At 44.1% G+C, this 15,029-nt stretch overlaps 2 protein-coding genes across 5 annotated transcripts; both read right to left on the reverse strand.

Moving 5' to 3' along the window:
• Window positions 1–199: 199 nt before the first annotated feature.
• Window positions 200–8,963, reverse strand: KCNAB3 (potassium voltage-gated channel subfamily A regulatory beta subunit 3). 2 transcript variants are annotated; one of them, XM_003768732.4, is made up of 14 exons: window positions 7,977–8,963; window positions 6,206–6,249; window positions 6,066–6,103; window positions 5,646–5,725; window positions 4,627–4,671; window positions 4,473–4,517; window positions 3,897–3,940; window positions 3,560–3,646; window positions 3,141–3,226; window positions 2,875–2,995; window positions 2,594–2,688; window positions 2,316–2,436; window positions 1,431–1,519; window positions 200–1,283 (listed from the first exon to the last, which is right to left on the reverse strand). In XM_003768732.4, exons 1-14 carry the CDS (start codon window positions 8,231–8,233, stop codon window positions 1,206–1,208), a joined length of 1,230 nt encoding a protein of 409 aa, XP_003768780.1. In that variant the 5' UTR covers window positions 8,234–8,963; the 3' UTR covers window positions 200–1,205. The 2 variants fall into 2 exon arrangements, with proteins under 2 accessions (XP_003768780.1, XP_012404178.1); XM_012548724.3 differs by lacking the exon at window positions 4,627–4,671.
• Window positions 8,964–9,070: 107 nt separating this feature from the next.
• Window positions 9,071–14,904, reverse strand: TRAPPC1 (trafficking protein particle complex 1). Of its 3 annotated transcripts, none has more exons than XM_012548725.3 (5): window positions 14,784–14,904; window positions 14,498–14,596; window positions 14,066–14,136; window positions 13,459–13,597; window positions 9,071–9,465 (listed from the first exon to the last, which is right to left on the reverse strand). In XM_012548725.3, the coding sequence occupies exons 2-5, from the start codon at window positions 14,594–14,596 to the stop codon at window positions 9,337–9,339; spliced, it is 438 nt and encodes a 145-aa protein (XP_012404179.1). In that variant the 5' UTR covers window positions 14,784–14,904; the 3' UTR covers window positions 9,071–9,336. The 3 variants fall into 3 exon arrangements, with proteins under 3 accessions (XP_012404179.1, XP_003768779.2, XP_012404180.1); XM_003768731.4 differs by having other exon boundaries at window positions 14,752–14,899; XM_012548726.3 differs by having other exon boundaries at window positions 14,741–14,804.
• Between the last annotated feature and the right edge of the window lie 125 nt (window positions 14,905–15,029).

Genomic DNA, 15,029 nt, shown 5'->3' on the forward strand with positions numbered 1-15,029 from the left:
GGAACTGGTGTGTCACCCTGGGCCTTTGATAAAAACGGTCTATAGGGGTCCCTGAGGCAAGTTTCAATGGTAAGGAAAAACAAGAAATGTTATAGCATGTCAGAGCCCCCAGAGAGATTGGAAAAGAGAACCTAAGGGATATCAGGCTTAGATGCCTGAGTACTGGGACTTTTCCACTTTCCCTCAAAGACTCTGAAAGGAAGAAGCTAAGCCTTTATTTTCCCTGGGAAGGCCCATTATTATTGCTTTAGGATTACTGCAAGGAGGTAAAGGTAGGTTTGCTACTGCTGATACTCAAGCAGCACTTTCCATTTCTGAAAACCCATCACTTGGGGGCCATTCTATGAGGTCCCACTCCTCAGCATGAGTGTGAAAGGATGCCATGTTTACCATGTCAGTTTCCACCTGTGCCCATGTGACATCATCATCGCCCACTTCCTGCTCTATTCCACCTCCCAAGTCTGTAGGCCTGACTCCTATGTATCCCCACAAGGCGATGCATAAATTCACATGTGAGGGAGACCCGCTCTGTTCCGGGACTGGCTTTCTCGATGCCTTTTGATGGCTTCCTGTGAACAGCTCTAATGGTGTCTCAATGTGATGGCACCACCACGGTCCAGTTTGGGATCCCTGGACAAGTCAAGTGACCGCATTCACTTCCCAGCACAAGGACTTGTCTATTCCTTGAGTTCCCTTCTCTGGAAACCGTTCTATGTTGGCTTTTGTACGGCCAGCAGAACTCTTCCCATCTCCGGTGACGTCATGCAATCTTCATTATCTGAGGAAGGGTTCTCTCAAGGCCTCTGGGCAGTTTTGGGGGTGAGAGGCGGGGGAAAAGGAGGAAAAGTGCTGAGTGGGGCGAAAAAGGGATACCCCTCCCTCCCCCAACTCATGACCGGGAGACGCTTATGTGCCGGGAAGAGACTCCAAAGACTGTACGGGAGGATAGGGAGATGGCGAACTACTTTCCTTTCCCAGCCATGCTGTGGCAGGATATGGCTTATAAAATCATGCATGTAGCTGGAATTCCTTGGTGGGCGGGATCCTTGAGGGCATTCCCGCAGGAGCTTGGGATGCATCAGTTTGCCTTTGGGGCCGCCTGGCTGCTGTGCGAGCTGGAGCTGCTGGTGCTGGCGCGGGTTAGGGAAGAGCGCAGTGCTGGCTGCGAATGTGCCTGCGCCTGGCCGGAGGGGGTGGGGCTGTCACTATTTTTTGGTGTGCGGTTTGTTTCCCAGGAGCCAGTGGATCTCCAACACCTTCTGGGGCGTCAGCTGGGCCAGAACCTGGGAAAGAAGGGAAGGCACTGGGAGTCAGGCCAGGGAAAATGAAGAGGGAGTGGGGCTCGGGGCCTGAGGAATAAGCAGAGGCCGGGGAGCAGGTAACATGGAGTGTGTCTTCCCCCCTTCTCTTCCTCTCCCATTCCCAGTTACCTGCAGGGCCCCTAGGTTTTCCATCAGCTGTTCTGTGTTGGACACCTCCAGCAGGACGGAGCTAATAGCCTCGCTCCGGAGACACCAGGCTGGGATGAAAAAAAGAGGGGCAGGGGGAAGAGTGCCAAAGAGAGGGAAGAGTAAGGGCCTAGACATCCCCATCAATGGAAGCTTCCCTTGAGCACCTAAACATTTTCTGACTTAGGTCATCATATGCAGTAATCCAATATTAAATTTCAGAGTACTAACAAGTGGGTTTAGATGGAGGGAGGGGTATACCTAGCTACAAATCCTCCAGAAATCACAAGTTTGGTTCCTCTCACCCCGGAACTATAAAAACTAATATAGTTGAGGGCTCAGGTGAAGAATAAGGTCCTAGCTAGCCTTAGTGTTAGGAAAACTTAGATTAAAATCCTGTTTCTCAGCATCTCATGCAACTCAATACAATTAGAACTTTACAGACCAGGTGCCCATCTGCATAGGTGGAGAGTTTCCACATCAAAAGTTCCCTAAAAGAATGAAATCTAGCTTAACCAAAATAGAAAGTAGATAAAGCATTTCTTGTAAGGACCAAATGAGATAATTTGGGTAAAACAATTTTTAAATCTTAAAATTGTATTTAAATTTAGCCATTATAATTACATCGATTTCCATGTTTCTTTTTCCCCCATCCCAAACTAAATAAAATCCTCTGATATATGATAAATTGTTTGAAGGCAAGGAAAATACCATTTTTGTTTTTTTCTCCTCTCTCAGCTATGATTTTGAGAATTGCATGAGGAAAATGTCTAACACAGGCTAGTCAATTTTAGGTTATAGGTTGAGGGTTTGTAGGAAGAGAGACTCCTTTTATAGTTTTTGGTTCTGACAGCAATGTCTCTTCACCAATAGAAAGCTGAGCCACTGTGCAGCCTAGTTGATGAGCAATGGGGAGCAGATCCATGACCTTGACCTGTTGCTTCTTGCCATCTTCACTCTGTACTTTGTCCTTAAGCCACTGGTAGCTCTGGAAGAGAAAGGGAGGTAAAGAGGGGAGGAGAGAGAAGGAAGCTGAGAATAACTGACACTCATCTTTTTCCTTCCCAAGTAGCTAAGGTAGCTGAAAATTCCCAAACCTTGCTCTCTTCAGGTGCCATGGAATGGAAGTCCTAAGAGTGTCTTACCTTGATGGTACCTCGGCAGGTCTCTGGAATTCTTCCTTCATTCTTGCTAGTAATAACACCACAGGCCAAAGGGGACCAAGTCACTGATCCAACACCTGAGGGCAGCAGGAAAGATTATGGGGAAAAGGGATAGGGAAACGATGTGGACCAATTTTAATGGCTGGCAGAAAAGAGGAATATAGAGAAGAGCGTATAAAATAAAGAGATAATTGTGTGGAGGAGAAGGATCAGGGAAGCTGAGGCTAGAGATGTCAAGCAGGGTAGGGAGAATAGTCTCTAACCTATCTTGTGGTAGAGCTCAGGCAGCTGTGTTTCCATCTTATCCCTCTGAAACAGGTGATACTCAGCTTGTTCACATGCAGGGGGAATCAGGTTGAATTGTCGTGCCACTGAGTAGGCCTCCTAGATTAGAAGCAGGCATCAGAATACCTCAAACCTTTCAGCTTTTCTCCATATCTCCCCTCAACCCAAGTACATGGTAAGTATGTATTCTGTGAATTAGAAGTTGTAATGTTTTTAAGGAAATATATAGTGGGAAGGTACTTGCCATGATTTCTGCAGCACCCCAGCGAGATGTCCCCCAATACAGTGCCAGTCCCTGATTAATGACAAAAGTCATGGCCCGGACAATCTCTGGACATGTGAGGATGATGAAATCCTGACAGTTAGATCATTGGGATTCAAGGCATTCAGTCTCCCAGACAGATAAACCCTCTTCTCTACAGCCATTTCCCTCTAAAAACCTAGGTATTTCTATGTGATGTTGAAAGGTTAACCCCAGTTTTCCCCTACCCTCCTTTTCCTTGCCCTCTTCTGAAATCCCTGATGGGGAATATGGGAAACATGGGAGCACCTTGAGGTGCCTGGGGTTGGAAAATTCTGGGGTTAGTATACTAGAGCTGGGGAGGTGATTCCCCGGGTTTACGGACGTCTTGTAAGTTTAGGCATTCTTGGGGTTATTTTCACCCTCCATGGGACTGTTGGGATCCGAGCGATTGGCGAAGACTATATCTACATATCCCAGTTGAAGCCGTTCCAAGGAGCCCCACAAGCCTGGGGGAGGGGGAAGAGAAGATAAGTGACCCAATTCTTTCAGATATGGCCCCCTGTGTTCCAGCTCTTTAATATTCTGCCTCCTGAAGTTCAGGATGCATATTTCATCCACTCTGATATGACATCCTTTCCTCCATCCCAGCTTCTTAATTTGCTGACCTAATCCCTGCATTTTCTTGATTTACCATCATTCCCCTCCCCCACAACATTCTTTAATCCCCTTCCCCACTCAACATTCCTAGTCCCTTACCCTCAATGATGTGTTTTCGGCTCAAGCCTTTTTCTGTCTCTGCCCTGTAGAAAAAGTTGAGTTTACACTGGATGGTGCTGAAAATAGGTGGTAAGAATTACAATTCAATGGATCCCCATATCTCCCGATTAAGGACTTAGCTACAGTGATAAGTATGAGAATCTTCTTTGGAAAGGACTTCAGAGTCCAAGAATCCTTTTTATAATGATAAATCAATCAACAGGCATTTATTAAGCACTTACTGGTGCTTAATATGGTAGGTGATGGGGATGTGGAAACAAAAATCAAATAGTCCCTTGCACTCAAGAGATTACATCTCAAAAGTTTCTGCTTGAAAATCTCAGGTGAAGGAAAATCCACTATCTCTAAAGGCAATTCACTTCATTTTTGAACATTTCTCAGTACTGAGCTTAAATTTGCATCTGCAAATTTTATCCATTGCTTCTTTTCCCCTCACTTGCAATAAAAAGAATAAGGTTTTCTTCATGACAGACTTTTCAAATATTTGGGCAGCTATCATGTCTCCACTTCAAAATGTCATCCCTAGTGAAGGTTATAGGGAAAGAGGATACTCACTGTCCTCCCCAAAAGATTTTGGTAGTGATGATATAGCTGGATCTCCTTTAAAAAAAAAAAAAAGGGAAGTGGGGGTGGGGTCAGCAGGAATAAGGTCACTGTGAACCTCCCCACCCAAATATCCTCTGCTTTGTACCCAAAATCCCAGCCTCACCTCCAACCCTTGCTCTTAAGGATATTGCCCAGTGTTCGTTCTGCCCTAGAAAAGGGGAAATAACAGGGAGCAAGGGGCTCTCCCTTTTAGTGATAGCCCCCTATGATCTCTACTTCTTGTTCTAACAGAGTTCGAAGAACACTTATTATTCCCTAGGTCCTATATTACATTGAAAAGAACAAAGAACTTCTAGGGAGTTGCAATTCTGTAGTCTGGTAGGAACAAAAATACAGCATTTTTTTTTCATTTGCCCTAACCCATTCTTCCATTTCCTTTGCAGTATTCTTTGACCATCTCATTTTGAATGCCTTTGAACTTAAGAATAATATTCAACTCACCTTTGCATGGCACTTTAAAGGTGTACAATTCCCCCCCCCCCCCCCCCCAGAACAGCCCTATAAAGTAGGTAGTGCAAGTATTATTCCTATTTTTCAAACAAGGAAACAGATTTGGTGGTTAAATGCTTTGACTAGGGTCATGCAGCCAAATAAGCATCTTACTTAATAGGTTTGAATCCTAGCTCCTTCTTTGTCTTCTGTCTTTGTAATCATTTAGAAATACATTGTCTTGTAACATTCCTTTTATTGCTGGTATTTACAGTTTAAATCTTGTTAACTAAATTTTTAGTCTCCAATGGGATTGTAAGCTTTTTGAGGGAAGGGATATATATATATATATATATATATATATATATATATATATTTGAAGCCTCCATGGGTGTCTCCTTGTTGGCCTCACATAGTTGGTGCTCAATAAATATATATTTTTATTTTATTTTGCCTACATTTTTGTTTGTTCACACTTTGTTCACACTTAATATTTAAAGAGAAAATACTTTTGGGTTTTCAACATCCATATTTTGGAATCCCCTCAATGACCCAACATGATAGGAGAAGCACCCGTTCACTGGAGCCAGAGATTACTTGAAGCAAAGATGACACCTCTCCATTTTCCTCTCCATTCTCAATCTTCCCTTCACTAATTTAACTCATACCCTTCCCCTTTTCCCTGGTTCATACTTTCCTGCTGCATACACCTCAGCTGTGTCAAACAGATTTACTCCATGCTCATATGCCACAGTCATCAGATTCTCTGCGGTCTAGGAATGAGTATGTTGGGGTAGAGTTAAGAATATTTACCTTTCTATTGGTTTGTTCACCTTTCTTAACCCTCCAAATACCAAGAGACTTCTAAGTGCTATGGGTCTTCAAATATAATACCATTATCCCATACCTGTCCCCCCCCCCCATATCTTTTCCACCTTTCCCTTTTCCCAACTTCCCCCCACCTTGTTTCTCATATCCCTTATAATCAATTCTCTGACCCACCCTTCCACAATCCACCTATTTCCCCATCTATTTTTCCCACCTTTCTCCCTCTATTCTCTATAACCCTCCCAAGTATTCCCAAATATCTTTTGGTGTCAGAAACATTTATACCTCATCTGATATCTGAGACCCAAATGTGACCCAGGTACCTGCAGAAAGAAAATCCAGGAACATGGGGCTGTGAGAGACAAGGCATCTGAAAACCTTTACCCTTGTAGCCTCCTCATTCTTTCATTTCTCATTAGACTCACCAAGGCCAAGACAGGATACTCGAAGACCAGACTTTCCCAAATTCCTGTTGGATAAAAGAAGACCCGATAGAAGGATTTTCACCTTCAGTTCCCCTTTAAGATCTAAATAATCTTTCTGGCTTTTTACCTCCCTGAATGTGTTTCTTCACCCTATATCTTATTCCCCTATTTCAAAAACCCAGACAAATTCTACTCTGAGGGAAGCACAGTGATATCAGTGTAGACTGTTGACATTCAAATATTTGTTGAATGAATGAATTGATTTTCCTTTGGTGCCTGCTGTGCAATTTCTATTTTCTTTGCTATCGGTAAAATCTGCTACCCGATTTCTCTTGACTCATGTTTCTCTTTACAGTCATATTCATGGTTTTCCCTGTATAGCACATGATCAGTATTAATTTGTGAAAGTAACAGGTTGGGGAAGGCTGAAAGGACTGTTAATGTGGAGGGGTAAAGGTAATAATAGGGCCCAGGGAGGGTGAGCTTTCTCCAGAAAATTAATCAGCAAATTGAGGTTTTGGTTGGTGAAAAATAAAGAAGAGATCCCTGGGATCTTCCCCTAAATGCTTGTGAAAGGTGGATATAAAGTTGATAAATGATTAATTCCCTTCAATCCCTTAGGCAGATAAGGGATTGTCTATCAGAAGGAATCTTTATTAAATCATCAAGATTGGTACAGCAAAGGGAACAGGAAACAAGGAAGCCCAGCCCCTCTTCTCATGGTTCTCCACCCCCCTATTCCTATTGGCTAATGAAACTCCTTTCGAGACCCATTTGAACCTTCTCCCCCTACCCCAAAAGTTTCACTTATTTAACTCTCAGAGAATGAGAAAGAATGGGAGTGGGGGGGCAGGATGTGGTGAAATATTTGATTCCTTAGGTGACCAAACCCTATCAGATTAATAATCTTATCACCCCACCCCAGAACAGGATACAATCCCTTTTGCAATATCAGAACATTGCTATTTACCAAGAAATCCATCTATTTTTTCTGCAGTGGAAGGGGGGGAGAGGGAAAGAGCTCCATGTTCTATGGGGTGGGGTTGTGGGCTCCTAGCCGTATCTTACATACAGTATCAATTCCTCCTTACTCCTCCTTCCAAAGAAAGCCCTTTTTGCTTTGCCCACAGTTCTGCATATCCCCTTGATACCTTGGGGACCCAAAGTTTTTCCCCTTGGCTGGGGTAACTTCATCTGCCTGAAAAAAAAGTAGAGTCAGGAGGGTGGGAACTCTTGCTGAAAATGGGTCAAAACCATTATTGCTTTAATGATAATAGGGAATTTAGCGAGCCCACCGCTAATTCTAGAGATGCAGCAGTTGGAACGCAGTTGGGAGGGTGGGGGCAGAGGTAGGCAACAGACCCAGAAGACACTTCCTAAATAGCATGAGGAAATCTTAAACACCCTCTCAGCCCAACCTCAGGACACTTTTTTTTTTTTTTTTTTTTTTTTGAGGTACTCGTGCCTTAGGGGTGAGAAGGAAGATACAAGAAGATACACGGTGAATCCTAACAACTTACTCTGATTCTCAAAAGAGTCAGGAGGTGGAGATGGAGAACAACGGACAGTCAAGGAGAGGGAATGTGAAAAAGAGATGGAGATAGAGATGTAAGTAAGGAATCGGAATGTTGTTGATGAAACTTGAGGAGTCTAGGATAATGGAATGTAGGAGGCTTGGAAGGCATGAGGTGGTGGGGTCCCGAAGCGAGGGGAGAAAGAGGCAGGGGCAGGGACACGGCTAAAAAGGGGTTCTGGCCCTCTTCTTCAGTACCTGTACTTCATGCTGGTGCCTCGGCCGGCGCTCTCTCGTAGGGCCCCCGAGTGGGTCACAGCTGCAGGACCGAGGGGTCGTGCGACTGGCACAGTCCGGGCCTTGGGGCCGTTTCCCCCTCCCCCTGAAGGATTTCCGTGACTGCTGGTAACTCCACTGCCGCTCCCGCCCCCAGGGACAGGTCGGGGTCCGCACAGACGGTCCTCGCTGCTCCTGCTGCGGAGGTTTTGCTCAGTGCAAGCGATGGACACCTGCATTCCGGCTCAGGAGAGAAGGAAAACAGAATCCTCGAGAAATCGGGGTGATTTCAAGGGGAAGAGGGCAGAAAGGAAGGAGTAGGAACGAGGGGTAGAGGTATGATAAGACGTGGCTGAAGCTTGGGGCTAGCAGGGGTAGGGGCAAACCAGAGGCGAAGGTCGTCCAGATTCAGTTTTCTGCGAAGACTAGGGGACGAGTGAGGAAGCCAAGCGGACCGGAGACGGAGAGTTGACTGGAGCAGACCCAAGGAGGGGAACATGGGGGGCAGGATGAGAACAGAAGGGCCCAGGAGTTAGGTTGGTAGAAGCAGATCCCGGGGACGGAGAGACAAATGGGGATGCATCTAGAAGCGGGGAGAATTGTTTTGGGGTACCAGGCAACTGGCACAGGAGCTAGAGGAGGGATTGGGGGTTCCTAGTCCCTAAGAAGATCCTCGGAGGACAAGGAACCCCAAGGAGGGAGGTGGAGCGCTGTAGCTGCAGCAACCCAAACCGCAATCCGAGGGGGGTTTGCATCCAGCCTGCAGCTGCTTAGGTCATCTGCATATCCCCCACCCCTGCACAGCTTTATCTCCACCTCCCCAGGCTGCACACAAGCTCCGCCTCCCCAAGTCTGCACACAAGCCCCACCTCCCCAAGCTGCGGACAGGGGGCAGTAGAAGACTAATCTGCATGACCCTGCCTCCTCAGTGGAGAAGGGAAAAAGGAGACTCGCCCTTCTTCCTCTGGAGGACAGCGGCCGGTCCAAGACCCGTGCTTATTACTGGCTCCGGAACTTCCACCTCTCCCTTCGAGTCTCACAAAACGCCCTCCCTTTAGCACAGACGCTCCCGGGGCCACCAGACAGCAGATAGTTTTATTCTCTGTTCTCAATACAGTAGCAAGAAAGGGGATTGATGGGAGGTAGGCATTGACTAGGTGGGATTACAGCATCAGAAGCAAAGGGCAACTGGAGCCGGAAGAGTCTGGAGGGGAATTCGGTCCTAAATGCTCTCGAGTAGCCAGCCACTTTGGAACGAGGCAGGGATTGGAAGGCTCCTCCCGTGACAAAAACAAACAGGAAAATCTACAACGAATACAGATGTTTCAGAAGAACGCCGTTCTCAGCCAGCCCGGGCAGAGAAGAAGGGAAGCGATCGAATGTAAGCGTCAAGCCGACTGCGAAAAAGTTCACTTTGTACAGTTTGACCCAGCGGGCACAGCGGATTCTTCACCACCAACTCCACGTAAAGCTATGGAAGAAGAAGGGAGGGGGTGAAGAGACAGGGGGTTGGGGACGGAAGAGAAAGGCTAAAGTTTTTTCCCCTAAGCCCTCATTCTTTCTAAAAAAACTCTTCCTTTTTTCCCTTTTAACCTTTGCATTTCCCCAAGTCATGAGGACTGAAGTGAAATATAATTCCCCAGGTATAATAATAATACTAGCTAGCATTTGTAAAGACTTTGAGGTTTGCAAAGCACTTTACAAATATTAAATATTATCTCATTTGATATTGCAATATCCCTGTAATCTAGGTGCTATTATCCCCATACAGAAACGAGGAAATTGAGGCAGACAAGAGATTACATGACTTGCCCAAGGATCAGAGATAGAAAATGTTTGAATGAGGATTTGAACTCAGGTTCAAACACAATAAAGTCAGAGGTCCTTAGAACTTGGAGAAAATATATGTACTGGAGGGTCTACAGCAGTTAATGAGCTCTAAGGGATTGTGGGGGAATTTGAAGAGCCACTAACTCCAATATGATACTATATCGGTACCAAATGAACAAAGTTGTTAATTTATGCAGATGAAAGCACCATCTCTTTAGTCACTCAGGTTCACAACTTTGAAGACATCTTCCACTCTGCACTATCCCCAAGTCCGCACATCCATGATTCTTGCTCTATTCCAACATCAAAAACATTTTTTCAATGCATTCTCTCCTCTCCACTTACATAATTAATTCAAGCCCTCCCTACCTCTCCAATCCTGACTATTCTATTAGGCTCTTAATTGGCCTCTATCTCCTATTGAGCACTTAGGTGTCCCAGTAGATACAGTGCCAGGCCTAGAGTCAGGAAGATTGGAGTTCAAATCCAGCTTTAACTGAATAACAATCTTCTATCTCTTTCTTCTCCAATCTATTCTTTACACCGGTCTGACCAAATTCTTTTTTGGAATTCACACTCTGGTTTTGATCTGCCTTTTCATACTGATTTCACATTACTTATCTTCATAAGCTTCATGAATCTGGCCATTCTAGGCTATTTCTCAAGACTGCATCTCTCATCTCCCTTTGCACAGGCTATTTATTTCCCATGCATGGTATATACTGCCTCATCATTTTGCTCAAGCAACTCCTCCTACATTATTCCTTTCCTAATCCTCTCACCCCACCCCCAGATGCTAGGGTTCCTTCCCTGAAATTACCTTACATTTATTTTGCATATATTTTGTATCTACCTATACATGTGTAGTTTCCCTTAAGGGCAGACTATTTTGTAAAGACTTTTCACTTTTATATTTGCATTCCCAGCAGCTTGCACAGTTCTTGGTACATGTTGTTCAGTCAAGTCCAACTCTTCACGACCCCACTTGCAGTTTTCTTGGCAAAGATACTGGATCAGTTTGCCATTTCATTCCCTGGTTCATTTTAGAGAGAGAAAACCAAGGCAAATAGGGATGTGACTTGCCTGGGGGGAAAGCTAGTAAGTGTCTGAGCAAGATTTAACCAAGGATGATTTGTCTTCTAGACTCCAGGAGCCTGTATTCTATCTACTTAGCTACCACATAGTAGCTCCTTAATAAATGCTTTTTGATTGAATGTAAATAGACTATCTCAGAAGTGGATGTAGGGGTCAAACACTAATTCATATTGAGCTATGTATGCAACATCATAAGTGTTTTGCATATAAGCTACAACACTTTTATCATGACCTATATGCAAAATATGGTAAAGAGATGTCATATCCTAACCCCATTATCTACCCTCATTACAATCTCCAAACTATTTTGGACATGAGGAGTTTCAGATGTCTAAGGGAATCAAGACTGACTTATGGGTTGCAAGGTTCCAGGTAATTGGAAAAGTAGTGATATTCTCAACAGAAATAGGGAAATTTGGAAGAATGGGGGAAAGATGAATTGCTTTATTCATATTGAGTTTATATGCCTATGGAACATCTAGATGACAATTGGTAAAGTGAACCTGGAACTCGGGAGATGAAAGCCTGAATATGTAGATTTTTGGAGTAAAAAGATGATAAGTGATAGGGAGCTGAGTGATCAAGTGTATTGAGAAGAGAATTCAGGTCAGAATACTGGGGCATATTAATGCATAGGAAGCATGATATGGATAACTCTGCAAACCAAGAAGAAATGGTCTAACAATTAGGAAAGGGACCACAATAGTGCAGTAGCATGAAAATCAGAGGAGGGGAGGGGGAGTATTCAGAATGAAAAAGTGTGTTAGTAGAATAAAAAACTGCAGAGGTCAAGGCAAATGAGGATTGGGGAGAGGGGGGGAAAGGCTAATAGATTTAACATAAAGAGCTCTGGAATTGCCAACCACCTGCTGGGCAACTTCAACTAGATGTCACATAGGCATTTCAAATTCAAAACATCTAAAGCAGAACTTATTTGCTTTTCATCTAAATGCATCCTCTCCTTCACATTCCATTTCGATGGAAAGTATCACCACTGTTCCAACCATCCAGGTTTTTCACCCAACAATCAACTTACAATCAACTTCCCTTCTTCAGCCTCACTCACCCTGTCCATATCCAGTTGGTTGCATCTTATTATTCTCACCTTAATATTTTTCTAATTTCTAATTCATTCTCTACAGAACTGCCAAAATGATATTTCTAAAGTCTGATAATAGCCACCTTCTGCTTCAGAAGTTTGGTGGCTCTATCCTGCCTTAAAACTATCCTGCCTCTGTTTAACCTTTTACCATCTGTCTACAGCCTCTTTTCCTGGATGATTATAAACGCTATGTTCTAGTTAAGTAATCCTGCTTGTTACTCGCTGTATACAATATTCCATCCTTCATCTCTATACTTTTGGACAAGGCTTTTCCCTCATTCCTACTTCCTAGAACTCAACTTTCAGCTCTCTTCAAAGCTCAGCCCAAGTGCCTCATCTTTCAAGAGGACTTTCCTGATTTTCCCAGTTGTTAGTGCCCATTCCTGTCCCTTCCATTTGCTGTATATTTACTTTGTAAAAGTAACTATGTCCCTTATATCCTTATTTGTGAATGGGGATTGTGTCCCCTTAGTTTAATATAAAAGTGCAGAAATTCTATTACATTTATATATTCAACATCTAGTGCACTTGTTGACTGATGGATTGGAATGGGAGATGGATTGGTCTTACAGTCAGGGATAGGAATAACAAATGGACAGCACAAATGCTATCTGGTACCAACAATATGGATCAACAAGTATTTAAGCACCTACTACAGGCCAGGAACTGTATATAGTGCCTAGACAAGAATGAAATAGTCCCTGTTTTCAATCATTCAGCAACTTTAAACCAACCTTTATCAACATTTTGCAATCACATCATTAATATGTTATGATCAACCTTCACTAAACTACTACTTTGAGACCTCATTTCTGGAAGCTAGGTCTGCTAGATCCTACCATATTGGGAAACTTTTAAATAGCAGTATGGATAATATATTTAAGATCTGAGGATAAGCCTCACTATTTGTGGAGTAGTTTGGCTATCAAGTGATATTTCTCTTTGGCTATAGCAGTTCATGAGAAAACATTTAGATGTGGAGGTGTGACAATTGGTAGAGAGTATCCATCACAATGAAATCTCATAATTTTAATATGTTATGACCAAATTTTATCATATTTCAATATTTCAGTGTATTCTAGCATTTAGGGTCTCATAAGCTTATAATTCTATCCCATAGAAATCCTATGCTTTTTAATTCTATGCTGTGTTTATCCAGTGTCTTCTATAGATCCTTATAGATGATATACATAACTTATTGAAGACCTTTCTTTAGATAGTTAAGCTCTTTGAAGGTAAGGTATATTTTATTTTTTGTCTTTGTGCTATAGTTCCTGGCCCGTAACAGATGCTTAATAAATATTCTGTTGATTGATCATTTTTTTTCAGCTGTTTATGCCACAGACAACCAATAGAAAAGAGAATTTTGAGGTGAGTCCACAAGAGTATGAGGAACCTGGGAGATATTGACAGGGGAAGTAAAGAGAGGACACTGACCCCACTGTAGATATGGTGTAGGACATCCCGAATGGGTCCTACCCCCAGATCTGTGTTCATTACAACCTTGACCCCAGTGGGTGTCTCATAGTAATGGAGTTTGTATCGACTTGTCTGGAAAGCCAGGAATCCATCTTTCCTGCAGAATGGATGTTAAGGAACACATCTGATCTGGATCTTTGATTTTATTGCTATAGGTATATATCATGTAGAAACTTCTTCCACTAATGAATATTTGTTGAAAAGCTTTTAATTTATCTTAAAGAATTGCCTGAATACTATGAGATTAAGAGACTTCCTCAGGACTTGAGCCCAACTCTTCTTCCAAAAAATACCCAGTATTGCAAGTACTTTGGAGAATAGGGTGGAAATATCTTATTTTCTCTCCCATTCTTGAGACATGCTACACACACACACACACACACACATCCCTTCAGTCCCTAATGAGAGGTTTTATACCGTTTCCCTTCCAGCTCTAACTTTTTTTCCTCCCCATTTGGTCCCATCCACTAAGTCCTATCTCTATTCCTTGTGGTCAGCCAACTTCCAAAGAGTCCTTTTCTCTATAGATCCAAGAAGCCCAAACCCATTTCCACCCGTAGGATACATGTCCACAGGTGACATCTTGCTGACAAAAGATCGGATGGAGAAGAGCATCCCATACATCAGCTTGTACTCCTGACGGTAGCAGGGAATAAACAAACATTTCATATTTATGCAGCGTTTATCAAGTGCTTTTCTCACCACATTCCTAGCGGAGAGTTGGGGGAAGAGGAACTATGTTGTACCCATATTACAGAGAAAAAAACTGAGACCCAGAGCAATTAAATTATCTCATACAAGGAAACCGAGGCAGGGAAGGGCAGAAATGACTAGGCAAAAGTTAGCAGAGTGAATTAAACCCCGGGTTCCTTTCACTAGGCCACACTTCTCAGAATGGGAGGGGATGGGTAGGTCTTTCGGGGCCAGGGCAAGGTTTCAGGAGAGCAGGCTGTGATGCAGAATCCCCTCCCTCCTTCCCCCGTATCCTGCGAGTCACCTCCTCCTTGGGGATCCCCGCCTGCTTCTTTCGGTGCCACTCGCTATAGTGCAGGCAAACCCCATCTCGGTCAAACAAGTACAGGTTGTGGACAGTCATCTGTGGGGCGGGGTGGGGGCTCCCAGTTAGTCAAGGGAGCACCCACTTCCCGTTCCCGCCTGAAAACTTCTTCCAACCTGGGATCTTCTCATTTCCCCCCAGCAACCCACTCAGCCCCCTCCCCGCGCAAATTCCAGGACCCACCTAGGACTCACCAGAAATACACCCGGGTTGTGCGCGTGCGTACCTGAGAATCTCGGCAGTGGGGGTGGAGAGGGAAGGGCCCCTATCATCCACCACTTCCGGTTCCTGCTGCGCCCCAACTCTCTTTGCACTGCGCGTCACACAATCCCACTTTCTCCAATGGCTCCATCTCTCCTAGCCCCGCCACATTTAGCGTCCTCGGCTCGCTCCCCCACAGCCAATCCTCTGTGGCGCTGGAAAGGCGTACGCTCCTCCCTCCCTTCTCCTCCAACCCCATTCAAGTCCACGC

The sequence above is a fragment of the Sarcophilus harrisii genome, chromosome 4, assembly GCF_902635505.1.
Source record: "Sarcophilus harrisii chromosome 4, mSarHar1.11, whole genome shotgun sequence".
NCBI lineage: Eukaryota > Metazoa > Chordata > Mammalia > Dasyuromorphia > Dasyuridae > Sarcophilus > Sarcophilus harrisii.

What these genes read in the sequence shown, in the direction of transcription:
- KCNAB3 (XM_003768732.4), bottom strand. Translation starts at nt 8,233, where the DNA reads ATGCAGGTGTCCATCGCTTGCACTGAGCAAAACCTCCGCAGCAGGAGC. An exon ending in AAAATCTTTTGGGGAGGACA is followed by an intron (nt 3,941 to 4,472) that starts GTGAGTATCCTC and finishes CTTTTTCTACAG; the next exon opens with GGCAGAGACAGAAAAAGGCT. An exon ending in AAAACCTAGGGGCCCTGCAG is followed by an intron (nt 1,284 to 1,430) that starts GTAACTGGGAAT and finishes CTTCTTTCCCAG; the next exon opens with GTTCTGGCCCAGCTGACGCC.
- TRAPPC1 (XM_003768731.4), bottom strand. Translation starts at nt 14,829, where the DNA reads ATGATAGGGGCCCTTCCCTCTCCACCCCCACTGCCGAGATTCTCAGGT. An exon ending in ACAACCCGGGTGTATTTCTG is followed by an intron (nt 14,597 to 14,751) that starts GTGAGTCCTAGG and finishes CCCGCCCCACAG; the next exon opens with ATGACTGTCCACAACCTGTA. An exon ending in TACACCATATCTACAGTGGG is followed by an intron (nt 9,466 to 13,458) that starts GTCAGTGTCCTC and finishes CTTCTTCCATAG; the next exon opens with CTTTACGTGGAGTTGGTGGT.